At 38.2% G+C, this 15,107-nt stretch overlaps 1 protein-coding gene across 3 annotated transcripts in view; it reads left to right on the top strand.

Moving 5' to 3' along the window:
- CORIN (corin, serine peptidase) overlaps positions 1-15,107 on the top strand; it is a 121,190-nt gene that overhangs the window by 95,602 nt on the left and 10,481 nt on the right. For all 3 annotated transcript variants that reach the window (XM_084204984.1, XM_084204982.1, XM_084204983.1), the window contains exons 15-18: positions 246-356; positions 1,070-1,199; positions 12,056-12,178; positions 14,762-14,811. In XM_084204984.1, coding sequence (XP_084061110.1) covers positions 246-356; positions 1,070-1,199; positions 12,056-12,178; positions 14,762-14,811 — 414 coding nt within the window. The remainder of the gene's footprint in view (positions 1-245; positions 357-1,069; positions 1,200-12,055; positions 12,179-14,761; positions 14,812-15,107) is intronic.

Raw genomic sequence — 15,107 nt, 5'->3', positions numbered from 1 at the left:
TAATCCCAGATCTTGCATTTGTAGACACTCTCCCTTCCCTCTGAATTGCAATGCCCTCTGTCACTGCATGGCAGCAACCACCTTCTGCATCAGAGGTATCCATGCTGAGATTTGTTGCAAATCTGTCTCACTTTTTCCATAAATCTGATCTATATCTACCTTCACCCTCCTCAAGTTTTCATCTCAATGTGATCTTCACTTTGATCATGCCTTTCTCAGGAGGAAGCATGTGTTTGTCTTTGCAGCATTTTGTGACGAGAGTGAACTTGAATGTGCCAACCATGAGTGTGTGCCCCGTGAACTCTGGTGTGATGGGCAGGCAGACTGCAGTGACAGCTCAGATGAATGGGACTGTGGTAAGTGTCTGCTGTCTGGTGCCTCAAAGTGCTATTTGGGTGATGCTAGCATTCCCTGGTGGTTTAATTCAGAATACAGTGGTGGAGAGGTGCTCCCTCTGTTAGCCAAGAGAAGACTGGGGTGAGGTTGGGAAAGCATGCAAGGAAGTGGGCGGAAGAGAAAGCAAAAGCTGAGTGTGAAATGTGACAGTGCAAAGACATAACAAAAGTGATATAGCAAGAAAATGTGTAGATGATGTGTGTAATCTGGAAAGTACTGTGGGTAGAGGAGAGATTAAGAAGACATTGAGATTTGGAAGGACCTTTTGAGAATCTTTTTTGCATGTGATAAAAGCAGTTCCTGAATTTTTATATACAGATTAAGAGAGAAGAACTCGTGATGGTCTTTCTGTCTAGATTATCTAACAAGATTATGGCTATAAAAATTAAGGCTGTCAGCAGCCCCTGTTAATCTGTGATGGTGAATTAGAAATATTTGGGTTTATTCTTACCCTCTCAATATCTTTGCTGTTCAGTGTGTCATGCAGTTCACTCTTAGCAAGGTTCTGATAAGCACACTTGCCCTGGTTTTAAATTGCATAGCTATTCAGCGTGTAAAGCTAGGAGAAGTGCAGCAACTTGGAAGAATCTTGAATGTAGTTGTATGTTTTCAGTTTTCCATCTATAAAACTATTTGAAATAATGCTGAAGTTTTCTTCCTTTTTTCTTTCCAGTTACACTGTCTAAAACCAGGAATTCCTTGATGCTCCTGACCGTTCACAGGTCAGCTGCTGATAACCATGTTTGTGCTGATGAGTGGCAAGAAAACTTAAGCCAGCTGGCCTGCAATCAGATGGGTTTAGGGTAAGGTCAGTAGTTTGTAGCTTTGGTGATTTCTTAGGACAATCAGAGTGCTGGAGTTAGCTGTGAACTATCATTGATCACTGCAGTGTTAGACCTAGTGTGGAAATGGTTCACAGAGAAAAGAGGTAACAAAATTTTGTGAACTATGGCAGGAACTGAATTGCACTAAAATCTCGGCCCTTTCACCACTTTATAATTGTTCCACGACTGTTATTAAGAGTGTTTTGAAAAGATAAGGTGTTTTGCCAAGGTTCAGTACTTGAACTCACAGTTATTGCTGAGGCTCAGAATGTAACTCTCTTTCCTCCAGACTTAGAGGGAAAATCCTCTTCATTTATTTGCTTTCTGCAATAAATGCTAACAAAAAGTTAGACAAGTGGATGTGTTTAACTTGGGCATCTCTGGACAACAAATTGTTTAAGAGAGGGTTTCTGTGTGGAACTCAGAAAAAGAAATAGCTTCTAAGTGTCTTATTGCATGCACACTAAGTTGTGGAATAATTGATGCAAAATACAACTGTTGGATAAAAAATAAGTTCAGCAGCTCTGATATTCACAGCTGTCTCTTACAGGGAAGAGGCAAATCTCATGGTATATAGGGCTATCTTTTGCCAGTGTCTAATCCCCAAACTCAATTAAGAGGTGTCTTTTCTGTTTGCTTTTCTCTACTACACAAACTGACGTCTTTGTACCTTTCTCAAAGTACACAGGAGGATAAAGACCCTGGGTTAGGGAGTCTGCACTTAATGTACTCTGTATAGTCTTGCACTGCAGGGATACTTGGCATCCATTCTGACAGATGCCCTGAACTGAAGTAAGTAGACTGCCTGCCATTCTAACACACAACAATTTTATACTCCTCTATCTAGTTTAGTGTATCTAAACAGTATTTACATTATCTTTATGCTTTAGCTTTATATACCATCCTGATAAATCTTTATAGAATCATAGAATATCCTGAGTTGGAAGGGATTCATCAGTGTCATTGAGTCCAACTCCTGGCCCTGCACAGGATGCCCCAACAATTTTGCACAGTGCCCTGACAGCACTGTGCAAATGCTTCATGCACTCAGACAGGCTTGATGCTGTGACCACTTCCCTGAGGAGCCTGTTCCAGTGCCCAGCCATCTCTGGGTGAAAAACCTTTCCCTGTTACCTAACCTAAACTTCCCCTGATGCTTCATACCATTCCCTGAGTCCTGTCATTGGGCACAAGATTGAAGAGATCAGTGCCTGCCCCTCTGCTTCCCCTCCAGAGGTAACCAAGTGACCTCAGACACTCCTCGTACAGCTTCCTTTCCAGTCCCTTCACCATCCTCATGGCCATCTTTAGGGTGCTCTCTAACAGTTTAATGTCTCACATTGTGACACCCAAAACTGCCCACAATATTGAAGGTGAGGCCATCCCAGAGCAGAGCAGAGCAGAGCAGGACAATCCCCTCCCTTGCCTGGCTGGTGATGCTGTCCCAGATGCTCCCCAGGACAGGGTTGTCCCTCCTGGCTGTCAGGGCACTGCTGACTCATGTTCACTTTGCCATTGGTCCTAACATAAAATTTGCTTCTCTTTCCCATGATGCTTGCTGCTGGGAAAATGAAAATGTATTAAACTATCACAATACCTCTGATTCCCTCATTTTTTCAGAGGTGTGCCTAGGCTGAAATCAGCATGGGTAGAAACTTACGCCTTCCTGCTTCTTCACTGATGCTTGCTAACAGGTGTCATCAATCCTACACTTTTACAAAATGTAAGAGACAAAAATGGTTCTTAAATCTCGTAATTCCATTTTCTAACAGGGTGACATAGTCCACAAATCAATTTTTCTACAAGATCTTTTTAGTAGGGATAGGCAGTTGTGTCAAGGGCAGTGGGAAACTTAAATCTGAAGTCTGCAACTTCAGTTTAACTGCAATACTAATTTCTAATTCTTTCTTGCAGTACTTCAGAAAACCAGACTAGTGTTTTGTCAATTTTGCCCAATTTTGTCAATCACCTGAAGCCTGATTTTCTTAGCTGTTCTCAAGTTTTTGTGGACTGGCACTGCCAAAAATCCAGTAAATTAGCTTTGAAAAGCCATAAGAAAAACAAAAATTATAATGTGTTACCAGAACTGATTTCCAAAAGGAGTAATATGAGCAATATAGCTATTTAATTATTTTGTTAACATTGCACAGGGATTCAGTGAAAATGTCACAGAGGCTAATGTTTTCTATATGGTGAAATGGAAGACTCTATAATTGGAGTTTCATGCTTCTGTGTAATCTGATCTGAAGCCATGAACTTCATCTCTTGGTATTTACATCCTGTATACATTATTTAATTGACTTATAACAAGAATGGCTGAATGTGAGGTTGACAATATTGGTGTTTTTAACAAGCTCTTTCTACTCACCATTGAGGGTGCAGGTAAATTAGACTGTATATTGCACAGAACTCAAGTAATGATAAAACATCTCCTTTTTACATTAAAAACTATTAAGTAAATATGAAATGTTTTATGCAATGCTTTTCTGCAAGTATTCCCAATGGGAACAGCTTCATTTTACTCCTTCAGAAAATTAAAGCTGTGAGTGTACAAATTCTGTCCACATTAGAGCACACTGCAGAACCACCCAGTTTTGTGGCCATGCAAATTTCTTTAATAATTACTTACAGCAACACTTGATTTTGCTTTAATAGCTGTCTTTTTTATTCTTAGAGAAAAATAATGTATGTGAGATATCAAATTGAAGACTTATTAATGCCTTAGACCAGGAATTACAATGAATGGTAGCATTTGGAATTTTTATTTTCTGTAAAGCTCTGCAAACTGTCTGGTGCTTTGCCAAATAAAAGCTCCCAATTACTACATAATGTGGTAATGTTTAAAATCTAAAGGCAATGTCTTTCTAACAGCTTTTGGATATTTTAATTATTTAAAAATAACATATTTTAATAATTTAGGCTAAATTAATCTGAAAGAAAATTAAGATAATGAAGTGATAGTGGTTAAAGTTAGGTTAATTTAATGGACAGTGATAACACATTTTACAGAATAGTAGTCTGTCTGTTTGGAATGTATAAACCTTCAGTCTGAAGCAACATGAAAAGTTCATTCTATTCTGCCCATTTCACAAAATGCAAGCAATTTTGCTGGCTGTTTGCTAGTTATAATTCCACAGACGATGTGGTTTTCCAGTTTTTCATAGCGCCACTCATGGAATGTGTTGTGTGATGCATGAAGCAACATCACACAAAGCCACAAGTTCCAAGCACTGTCTGAAAGGCTTTGGACTAATGATGGCTGGTGCTCAAGTTATGCAACATGTATTCTTAGCAGTTCTTATGTTTTTCTCTAGTACAAAAGATGTTAAATTTGTTTGTTTGTGATGCTGAGAGCTTAATGGGAATGCTCAAGTCTTAGGTTTCACAGTTTACAACCAGATGGGACTATCATGCCATCTAATCTGACTGCCTCTTTATGTCAGAACATAAAAGTTTATTCAGAGACTTCTGGCTGAGGCCCAGATTTCATTACAGTGAATTTAAATGCAGTCTCTGGCAATTAGTTTTTCTGTTAGCACAGGTAGAGGACATAACAGCAGTCAGTCTCACATCTGTCCTGGTGTGTGCTAGAGGCTGTGCTGCTGAGGATGGGTGTACTGCATAGGTTCAGAACACTGGAATAATGTTGGAAGAATGTGTTTTGTGGTGATGTTCAGTTGAAAAAACCCACTTTCCATGTACTTGGTAGTCCAGATTCTTTGTCGATGAAATGGCAATCATAAAAGCATGGCCTGCTCAGCTCTGAAATTCGATAAAGGCAGTAGTGGAGTTGTTCTGTCATTCTGGAAAATACAGTGCAATAATTTGTCTTTCTTGGCTGCACTAGGAAGATATAGCAAGTACAATAAACTTCAAGAGTTTGTGCTCAGCAGAGTACAGGAGAATTCTACTTCATGTTCTGGTCTAGTATCAGTGTAAAATTGCAGCTGTCTACCAAGTTACTTGTTTTTAAAAATCTCCTGTTATCTCTTCCTGTGCCTGCTGCTCCTTTTCTTGGAAGTGGTGTCACTGGTGGTCCACTGAAACCAGCAGCTCCTTTTCCTTCTTTCCTCTGCTGTAGCATCTGCTGTGTATGTATTCATGAAAGGGATGGACAAGTCTGTTGTTGCTGCCTGGCTTTCTGTCATTTCTGGTACTCTTCACTCAATGTCTTTGGTGTAAAGATCTTGAATATTTGACAACTGAGCAGTCAAGCTGCTGGACAAACAATCTCTTGTTTTCACATGATCTCATTTGGTTTTTTTATTACTCTATAACTATTTCTGCAAGAGGAATAATGGAAACTCAGCTAATGTTTTATTTGCTCAAAGAACATAACAAAACAAAACCCAGAATTCTTCTGTAATACCCATCTACCAAAAATTTTTAAGACTCATTTATTCATGCCTGTTTATTTTTTCTATCAATGCAGTGAATACTTTTAATTTCTATTTTCTATATTTTAATATGTTTTCACTTTAAAATTTCAGATATCTCTGATTTTAATACTGCTAAAATCAAGGTTTTGATATTTTACTCCATATTCTATAGCACAGCTGTGGCTTTAGAGAATTCTACTCAGGACAAAGAAACATTTTAACCAATGTGTACAGATGCTGTTCCAGTTCTGAAATAGGCCTAATTTGCCCTAAATTGGTCTCCATATGTGTGTGATCCATTGCCTTCTGGTCTAACTCAAGGCTTCCTTTCTCAAACCTGCTGTCACAGGAGGCCTGCAAGAATGGAATGATAGAAACTGAACTGACATGTGGCACTGTTCCTTGGAAGCAAGAAGTAATCCACTTTATGGATTATACTTGATTCTAAACTTGCAATTTAATGCATTTGAACAACTTTTTCCAAATGGAAAAGGGAGAATAAGGTACTGAGAACATTGCTGTACAGAAGTATCCCAAATATGTTACAAACAGAATGATGAACTTCATAACCTAAAATTAGTCCCTGCCTTCTAGCTTGTTTTCTTCGTTTTTCATTATAATTTAGTATGCAAGTCATAAAGCTTGTTTTTTACTGTAAATTTTGACTGTTGTGCGCAGTAATCAGCAGGTAACAGACTAGAATTCTCTGAAAACTTTTTATTGAATATTTCCATTGTACAGTTTATCTAATGAAACATTGCTTTTCCCCACTGATAGCACATTTATAATGTAGAACACAGACTGGGGATTCTCTTTTTCTCTCTTAATTCTAAAAATTCCTCTCTTAAAGACACATAAGAGAATTGCTAGCTTAAAATTAAATTTATCAAAGGAGTATTCAAATTTTTAAGTTGAAATTGAAAAATTAGTAAAATTTTAGTTGGAAATTCCTACTTGAGTTGTGATAGTGCTACTGCAAATGGAAATGTTTTGCCTGATTTAACAAGTAACTGATTTTATAGGTTATTAAATATTTTTAATTGACTTAGATTAAAGGACTATTTAAGATCAAATGAATATGTTAGAATTTTATGTGCCCTGTAATGGTCATTAGATCTAGCAGACATCTTTCTGTGAAGGAGCAAGACTGACTTGGCTAAGGCACAAGCTGTAGGGTGACCTGAAATGGAAAGTGGAATTCTAGAGAGAGTGAACATGTAGATCAAACCTGCAAGAACTGGTGTAGAACCAGAACCTGAGAAATGAGAAAAGCCAGGAATATTATACAGGGAAAAAAAAAAAAAGGCAAAGCAAGAAATACCCCAAAACAAAACCACAAAGAAACCTTAGGAAATCGTATTACATTACTAAGATAGCAAAGACTTAAGAAGGAGGGTTAGAGTAAGTAATTAATGGGTAATACACTGCTCTTTAGAGTAGCTAGTTTTGTTGAAATCATCCAAGAGCATTTAATATTTACATCTCTGGCAGGTTTCTATTATGGCTGATAGTAGTGGTAGCCATAGGTTTGAGAAGTTGTAGAGAGTGGAGGAAACTGGTATGTCATCTTTCATTAAAAAGGATAAAAGAATGAGATACAAAGATTTCCAAACCACTTTCCTAGCTTGAATTACCAAGAAATTACAGTAGTATAGGGTCATAATGACAGACAGAATGTATTTAGCAGGAACAAATCATGTCAGAGTCCATGAATTTGTTCCTTGAAATACCAGAGACACTGTGGATGGGGAAAAAACTGTAGATGTAATATACTTTTAACTTTCACACTGTGTGAAATGACTTTTGAAATAAGTAAGGAGATATGAACAGAGATGAAATGATGTGGAAATGATGATTCATTGTCAGACCATGAAGATGTATTGCTGGGGGGCTGGATGCATGGCAGTGTGTCTGGGAGGCTACAGTGGTATTGTGAGTCATTCAGATGAAAGAGTGGAGAGCAGGCCTGATAATTTCTCATTCAGCATCAAGCTGGGAGGATCTAAAAGCATTTTGGAGGACAGGATTAGAATTCAAAATTTTTTTGACAGGCTGGTGAAATGGCCTGAATTAACCAAGAATGTTTGTGTGTAATCACTTCATGGTACTCAGTTTGTATTGGATTTGACTAAATGAGAATTGGTCAGCAGGAATGACCAGAGACCTAGAAAGCATGGTCTGTGAAGAAAGATTGGAAACTCTGCTTAGTCAGTCAGGGGGAAGGAGTTATAAGAGCCTTGAAATATACAGAAGGTTAAGAATAAACTACTCTCCATTTCCAATGGAAAAAAAGGATGATGAGCTTAAATGGCAAGTAGGAAAATTTAGAATAAGAATTTAAAAATTGCTGGAATATATTGGCTGGAAGTGCTGAGGACTCTTCATCATTAAAGTTATGTACAAACTGGGGGCATGAAAATCTGCCAGAGAGAATTTAGATATTGTTGATCTTATTTCAAATTAGGGGGATAGATTAGATGACCTCATCTGGTTTTTTGGCCTCATAAGATGTTTTTTTGGCTGATTTTCTGATAGTTAACATTTTAGTGAAAGAAAGTCTCGTGGAAGAATTTTTTCATAGGTCCAAATCTCATTTCATTCTTGAAAGCAGTGCAGAGAACCTAATGAAAATATGTGTGAAAGTCACACTTGTCTTATTCTACTAAATTTGGTATTTCTATCACCTCAAATGCAGAGAAGAAAAAAGGAACAAAACATTGCTGTTTGTTTTGTATTTGTATATCTGTTGTATATCTATTTGTATATTTGTTTGGTTTGTATTTTGTATATCTCTTGTACACTTACTTTAATACGGAACTTTCCACAGTCTTGGAGAAGCCCATAGGCTGAGACTACAGGACAAGAATTTATTAATTGAGTCTTATATTCTAGCAGTTTGAGCTCAGAAGGACTAGTGCAGCTCTTCTGCTTATAAAGATTTACTGCAGATATTAGACACAGGAGAAAATGAAAATTGTTTGGTCTGTTCAGACTTTCAGAACGATGTGGGTTGTAAAATGATACTAGAATATGCAAATAATTTCATCCAAATAGCACTGTGAGATGTTATAAAGTCATGTGGTGCAAGTAGGATTTTCAAATTATTTTGTGAATCTGGTGAGGGATCTGGTCAAAAAATCACCCCTCAGAATGTGTGAATTATTGTAACCATGGTATGAATGTGTTAAGTTTGCAGATAGCATTAATAAACTTTCTGAAGTAATGTAGCTTCAACAGATACTGGTTGGACTTGATGATCTCTGAGCTCTTTCTAGCCTAATTATTTTTGTGATTTGGTCATTCAGTGACTGTTCTGTAATGTTAAAATGTGCTCTGGTGTGTGCAAGGTCTCATCTAGTAACTGTTGGCCTTCTTTAGGATTCAGCTCTTCATCATAGGCTCTGGTCCCTACAGTGTGTTTGTTCTGTGCAAAAGAATCCTAAAAGCCTCACTGTAACAGGCATCTGGAGAACATCTAATCCTTCTCCCACTTGAAGCACACCTATTGCCAAATGGGATCAGTTCAGCCACTGCTCTGTTTCGCCAAGTCTTGAAAACCTTGATGGATAGGGCGCTCTGTTCCAGGGCTGCTTCACCTCCCTAATGAAAGAGTGTTTCCTTTTCATGTGCTGTGTCTCCAAAGCTGTAGGTCTGGGCCATTTCCCCATGTTTTACCATGCAGCACTCTTGAGAAGAATTTGTTTCAGTCATGTTTTAACTCCTCTTCAGGTAGTTGCAGGCTGCTGCTGAATTGCCCCTTAGCTTCCTCTTCACAAGAGTAAGCAAGTTCAGTACCCTCTACCCCTCCTTAAGAGTCAGTGCCAGAGGCCCCTCAAAAATCTGAAAGCCATTTGTGGGATCCTTTCCAGTTTCTAAATATCATCTTAAACCAATGTACCTCAAAACTGCACCCTGTCTTCCAGTGTGTATGGTTTCAGTCAACAAATACTCTTTCAATTTTGCTTTTTGCCAGTGAAGGTAATAATTAAAAGCACTAATTTAAAATCCACACCAAGTTTCTGAGCAAAGCTGTTATGGTTATTCAAACCAAAGGGGAAAACAGAAATCTACAGAGAAGTAAAGGAGCCTTCTGAAAGCATTTAATAAAAAAGTCTTTATTTGTTTGGGATGAAATCATGAAAGATATTGCAACTCCAGCAGGACACTAAAGTAAAAAACTGCCAGGAGAGCTGTTTTTGAACTTGAAGACGTAGCTTGATGTTTAGAAGCAATTAGCAATATAACCTTGTTGTCTTAGAAACCCAGAAGAAAATGTGTGCTACAGCTCCAAGAGGGACCAAGGAGAACCTGCTGGCTGCTGTGTTTCTGGAGCACAGGATGGGGCTGGGGAAATGGGAACCCATTGCTCCAGCTCCCTCCTTTTCTCCGAGGGATTTACAGTCCCTGGTGTAATGTGTGCTCCTGGCCCAGCAGCCCCTCTGAGAGTCTCCCACTTAGAAACTCTCACCAGCCTGCATCTTTACTCCTAAGATTTTTAGCTCATGTTCTCTCATTCTCTAGCAATTCTGAGAATGCTCTGGTCTCTACACAAATGGTAACCATTGTCTCCAGCTGTTTTCATCTAGAAATGAGGCTCTTTTTTCCCCTTTACTCTGGCTATTTTCCATTAAGTAGATGAAAGGAGACACGGAGCAGCCCTTGCCTATCTAAAAGAAAATCTTTTATAAGCACCATCAAGGGGGGAAACATAAATGTTTATAGAAGCCATTCTAAAGATATAAATTAAGATATCCTGGTTTGAGTGTTTTATATCAAACAGTGACCACCAAAGAAAAGTATAATCTTTTGACTTTTGTTCTACTTAAGTAAAATAACTATGAAATTTCAAGCAGGTATAAGTGTTTTGTAGGTTGTTATCTTGATTTAGAAGTACATATCTCCTTAATTCTGATTACAGCATCACTGTAATCAGTAATACAGAACTGAAGGTTTCATCAAAACAGTCTGGTATTTGGTATTAATATAGATTTGGATTCATCAAATGGCATGATATTCACACCTTTTTGCACATTTTACAGATCAGACACTGTTCACAAGTTCATAAAACACCACTGTACACAGTTGTGAAATGGTGCACATCACTGTTCAGAGATCATAAGGCAGAATGGCATCCTAAGAAAAATGATTGCATATGTTTGGTAGGAAGTGTGGAAGAGAGCAGATCTTTATGTGTATGCTAAAAGCAGGCACTGAGAAAGAAAACACTTTTTGCAGCAAACATATGCCTGCACCTTCTGGTTAGTAAATCATGGAATGATATTTGCTTAATATGTCCAGAGAAGGTTCTGAAAAATAAGTCATGTTACAGGCAGGGTCCAGGGCCATGACCCTGAAGTTTGGTTTATTCTGCCAGTTCCCTTGAAAGTATTTCCATATGGTTACACTGACAACTTTACCATAAAACTCAATTCTTTGATCTCTATTAGTCTGTGCAGTCACGTGGCTAAAGAGTGCTGGTGTTTTGTAAAGATTTTTTATAAAAGAAATATAATCCGTGTTGAGAATTGGATTTAAAGACAAGCTAATATCCTGGCTGGCATGACCAGGTATCATGAGAGATTGGGTTCAGGGGCCAATTTAAGGACACATCACAGTTTTGCTGAAATTCTCTGATTCTCTTTTCCATGAGTTAGGATTTAGAATTTGGCCTTTGACTGGTGTTTGGGAGAGCACTGCTTCAAAGTCTTTGTCATTGACAGGGACTGATGGCTAATCATTAATGTTCTGTGCTGGAAAGCTGCATGACAAAGTAATTTAGAAATGCTCTATTTTTTCCATTTGGCAGTCAAGGTATAATAAAATAGCAATTTCTTGAGTCTTTCAGGCAATAACTGGACTGAGGAAGTGGATATATGAAAGTATCTCCTAGTGAACCATTCTAACCCTCACATACCTGTTAGGTTGCTGCAGAAGAATGGGTCTGACATCGTGACATCGTCACCAGTGATTTGTTCTGTTTTGCAAAGCAAGCAGCTTGGACTTAGAGATACTCTCAAGCCTTAATAACAAGGTCTAGACTGCTCTTTACTGTTAAATTTAATGGATTTCCAGTGACAGGAATGTAAGAAAGTACTTTTTCTGTTACCTCTTTTACATATAAAGATCTATTTTAATTTTTTTTTTTTTTTTTTTTGCATTTTGCAAGGCCAAGAAGCTGTTGAAAGAGTATCAATGTGTGCATTACAGTAAATGCCACCAGAAGGTTCTTGCTGTTCCTTATTCCAATTCTGCTGCTTGTTGGGAAATACAATGTGACAGTCATGTTGGCTTGCCTGGCTTCTCAGGGTGATTTCATTCTCCTAACTGTGCATCTGCCACTCGTGGCTTTGCCATATCAGTCAGATGTGTATCTTTAGAGTAAGCAGGTGTGTCAGGGCCTCTTCACCTCCATAACTGTAACATAGAAGTTCTATCAATGTCTTTCATTTGTTTCAGAGGACCATCCAAAACAGAAATTGTAATAGAGAGCGAGCAAATGCAGGACCAAAAATGGCTGAATCTGCACTCAGACTGGAAGAATAAAAATGCATCCACTTTACATGCACTTCTAGTGAATGGGTAAGTAACAGGTTAAAAAAGATCTGTTTTACTGCTGTGAGTGGTAGCTTATCAATGCAGCATGACAAACTCTGGTAAGCTCTTTTTTTCCATGGTATCTGTGTATAAATCCCAGCACATCCTCATGTAAGTTGTTAAGATACATTCTACAATTACTTCAGTGTCTACAACCACTGTAGTCTCTTTTGAGACCATTTTGTGAATCCTCAGGGGCCCATTCTGGTAGAATATCATTCTGGAATGATAAAGGGGTGATGCCCTTGAAGCGCCTGGACCAAACAGCTTTGTTAAATCTCTGCTGAGCAAGAAAAGTCCAGCAAGTACTGTATAGCAAAGTCTGCAGCAACATCTTACCATCCTCTGCAGCCTGTGTAGGCTGGATTCATTCAGGAGAGGCTCTGTCCACTTACAGTAGGTTTCCTTAGCTCTGGCTTCAGATGATTGTATTAACTCATGGCTGAGACATTCAAAGTGTGACTTGGAAGAGCCAGTGAACCAGAAATCCAGGGCAAAACTGGGAGAGCCACCTAATCCCCATTGGCAACTGCATTCTTCAAAAAGCAAATTCATGGTTTTCCTATTCTCTTTGAAATGCCCAGGAGCTTTCAGAACATTCTTCTTCCATAGAAAATCCTTGTGTTTCACAAGAAAAGATTGTCTTGGGTAACTGCAGAGATACAATATGTGTGAAGACAAAAATCTGAGGAAGAAATCTACGTTTCTTTTGCTTGGCTCCAATATTTTCTATACTCAAAGTGTTCTCTAGTGACAGAATACTAAAAAGATTGTGCCTGCAAGGACCTAATTTTGCTTTCTTACATCTCAATTTTGTACCTTTTTTGTTTTACACTGTTATTTTCCCCATTCTTTTAAATTATAGTTTTTCATCTAGAAGGGCCATTACTGAACAATACTTGAAAGTTGTCTTTTTAACTCTTTGATTTTCCTTTCTCACTGTCTTTTTCCTCTAGCCTAACAGTATCTAAAGGCTTTTCTCCAGAGTAATACAAGAATAAACACCTTGGGTTGTGACCAGATGCAGAGGCAGATCCAGAGTCATATTCTGTTCAGTCATAAAGTGCAAAGCAGAAATTTCAAGGTACTTTTTGACATTTTTGGAAGAGGTCTGCTAGGAAACCTATGTAGTAATGGATCTGGAGCCTCTGAGTTACAAATTCTAGTCACAAAAGATTAAGTTTTGCCCAAAGTGCAGGTTAAAGGAGGGAAAGCATCAGTAATGAGGATTATTGTTAAATCTGTTTTTGGTTTTGGCTGCGTCAGGCATGCAGTCCAGATGACTGGGAAGTGCTCCTGAGCCCTGCAGTCTGGGTGTATTCATCTGTGTCACCTGCAGCATGTAAAGTGTTTGTGCTGTGGAGTATGCTGTATGTTTAAAGGAGTTGCCAGGCTTCTGGATTTATGGGAACTTGGCCAAGAACTAACAAGTACACCACTAAATCATAAAGTTTTGATAGGAGGGAACAGCACAGTGCAGGCAGTGCACACATAAAATCTTTAAAGTTTTCTCTTTAGAGCTGGCTGTATGGTAAGTCAATAGTCTGTGTATTTTCTTTGCCTGTCAAAATTGTGCACACAATTTAATTTCCTGAAATTGGTTGTCTATCTCTACTGTCTCTAGAAAAATAAATTTTTTTGAATTGGGTTTTCAGGAAGACAAATAGACTGATTTTTACAGTGTATGAATGAGGTATGTGCAATGTAAGGGACAAAGGTTTGGTTGAATTCCTTTCCAGGTAATCTGGTGGGCTGGCTGACACTGTTGTTTTGCCCACATTAGTATCTATGATTTAACATGAAATGCAGCTTCTTTTTAGGTGGATGCAGTTTTAAAGATACTGCCTACCTGCTGGGATTAAAGTCTGCAAACAATTACCTGGCAAAGAAATGACCTGTGTATTCAGCTCTGCACCTGCCTCAGAAAAGCATGTACACAGTAGGAGTGAAAAAACTGTGGAAATAAAAAGGCAGTCAGCTAGTTGTGCAACAGTTCTTGCTGATTTAATTGTGACTTCTCCTTCCTTGACAAAAAAAATCAATTCTTCCCTCTCTTATGTGAAGATATTCAACAGAAAGTATGTTTTTGTTGTTATAATACCTACTTCTGCAGACTTCCTGGATTCTTTTAAAATAACCAAACTCTTAGGGCATGAAAGATCATCTGTTAGCAAAGGCATTTCAAAGAAAATCCTGTCCTTTGAGTGTAAGGAAGAGGAGACTGGCAATCTGTGCTTTCAGGTGCTGTAAATAAGAACTTGACAGACTGTGCATCCCAGCTGACCTCAGAGCTGGATCCATGCCCTGGGAGCAAGGCAGTCTGCAAAATATATGACACCTACTCATGAAATGTATTGTAAAGCTGAACTAATATTTTGAATTATCTTCAGGCAGATGCTGGAAGCCCTGGATGATCTGGCATAAGAAGCTCCTTGAGTGTCTTTTTACAGTTTGAGGGAATTTTTAACAGCTGGATTACAGCAATGAATAGAATACCTGTGCTGATTTTCAAATTACCAAAATGAATCAATTAATGATATTTCCACCATGTTTTGTTTCCATATTTAGACAGACGTGTCAAAGCAGAAGCAAAGTGGCTCTCTTTTGCACTAAAGAAGGTAAGAGAGAAGTGCTTATAAAATAGATATTTTTCAAAATGTGTTAAATCACTTTTAAAAATGAAGATGTTTAGTGTAGATTCATTCTGAAATTTTTACTAGACCTCTCCAACATCTAATTTTGCACTGGGTTTATTTTTCCTTACTTCACTCAGTCTCATCATCTTTTCTTACATTTTGTCTAGGATGCTATGTGTTAAGGTAGCCCATTCCTGATACCACAAAAGGAATTCTGTCAGTAATTAGGTTTCAGAAAGTAATTTGATAAAATATCCTTAACCAGCAGAGTGGTTGGC

This window comes from Fringilla coelebs (genome assembly GCF_963513975.1).
Source record: "Fringilla coelebs genome assembly, chromosome: 4".
Classification (NCBI taxonomy): domain Eukaryota; kingdom Metazoa; phylum Chordata; class Aves; order Passeriformes; family Fringillidae; genus Fringilla; species Fringilla coelebs.
The sequence above is the reverse complement of the archived record's forward strand: the minus strand, read 5'-3'. Positions and strand labels throughout refer to the sequence as shown.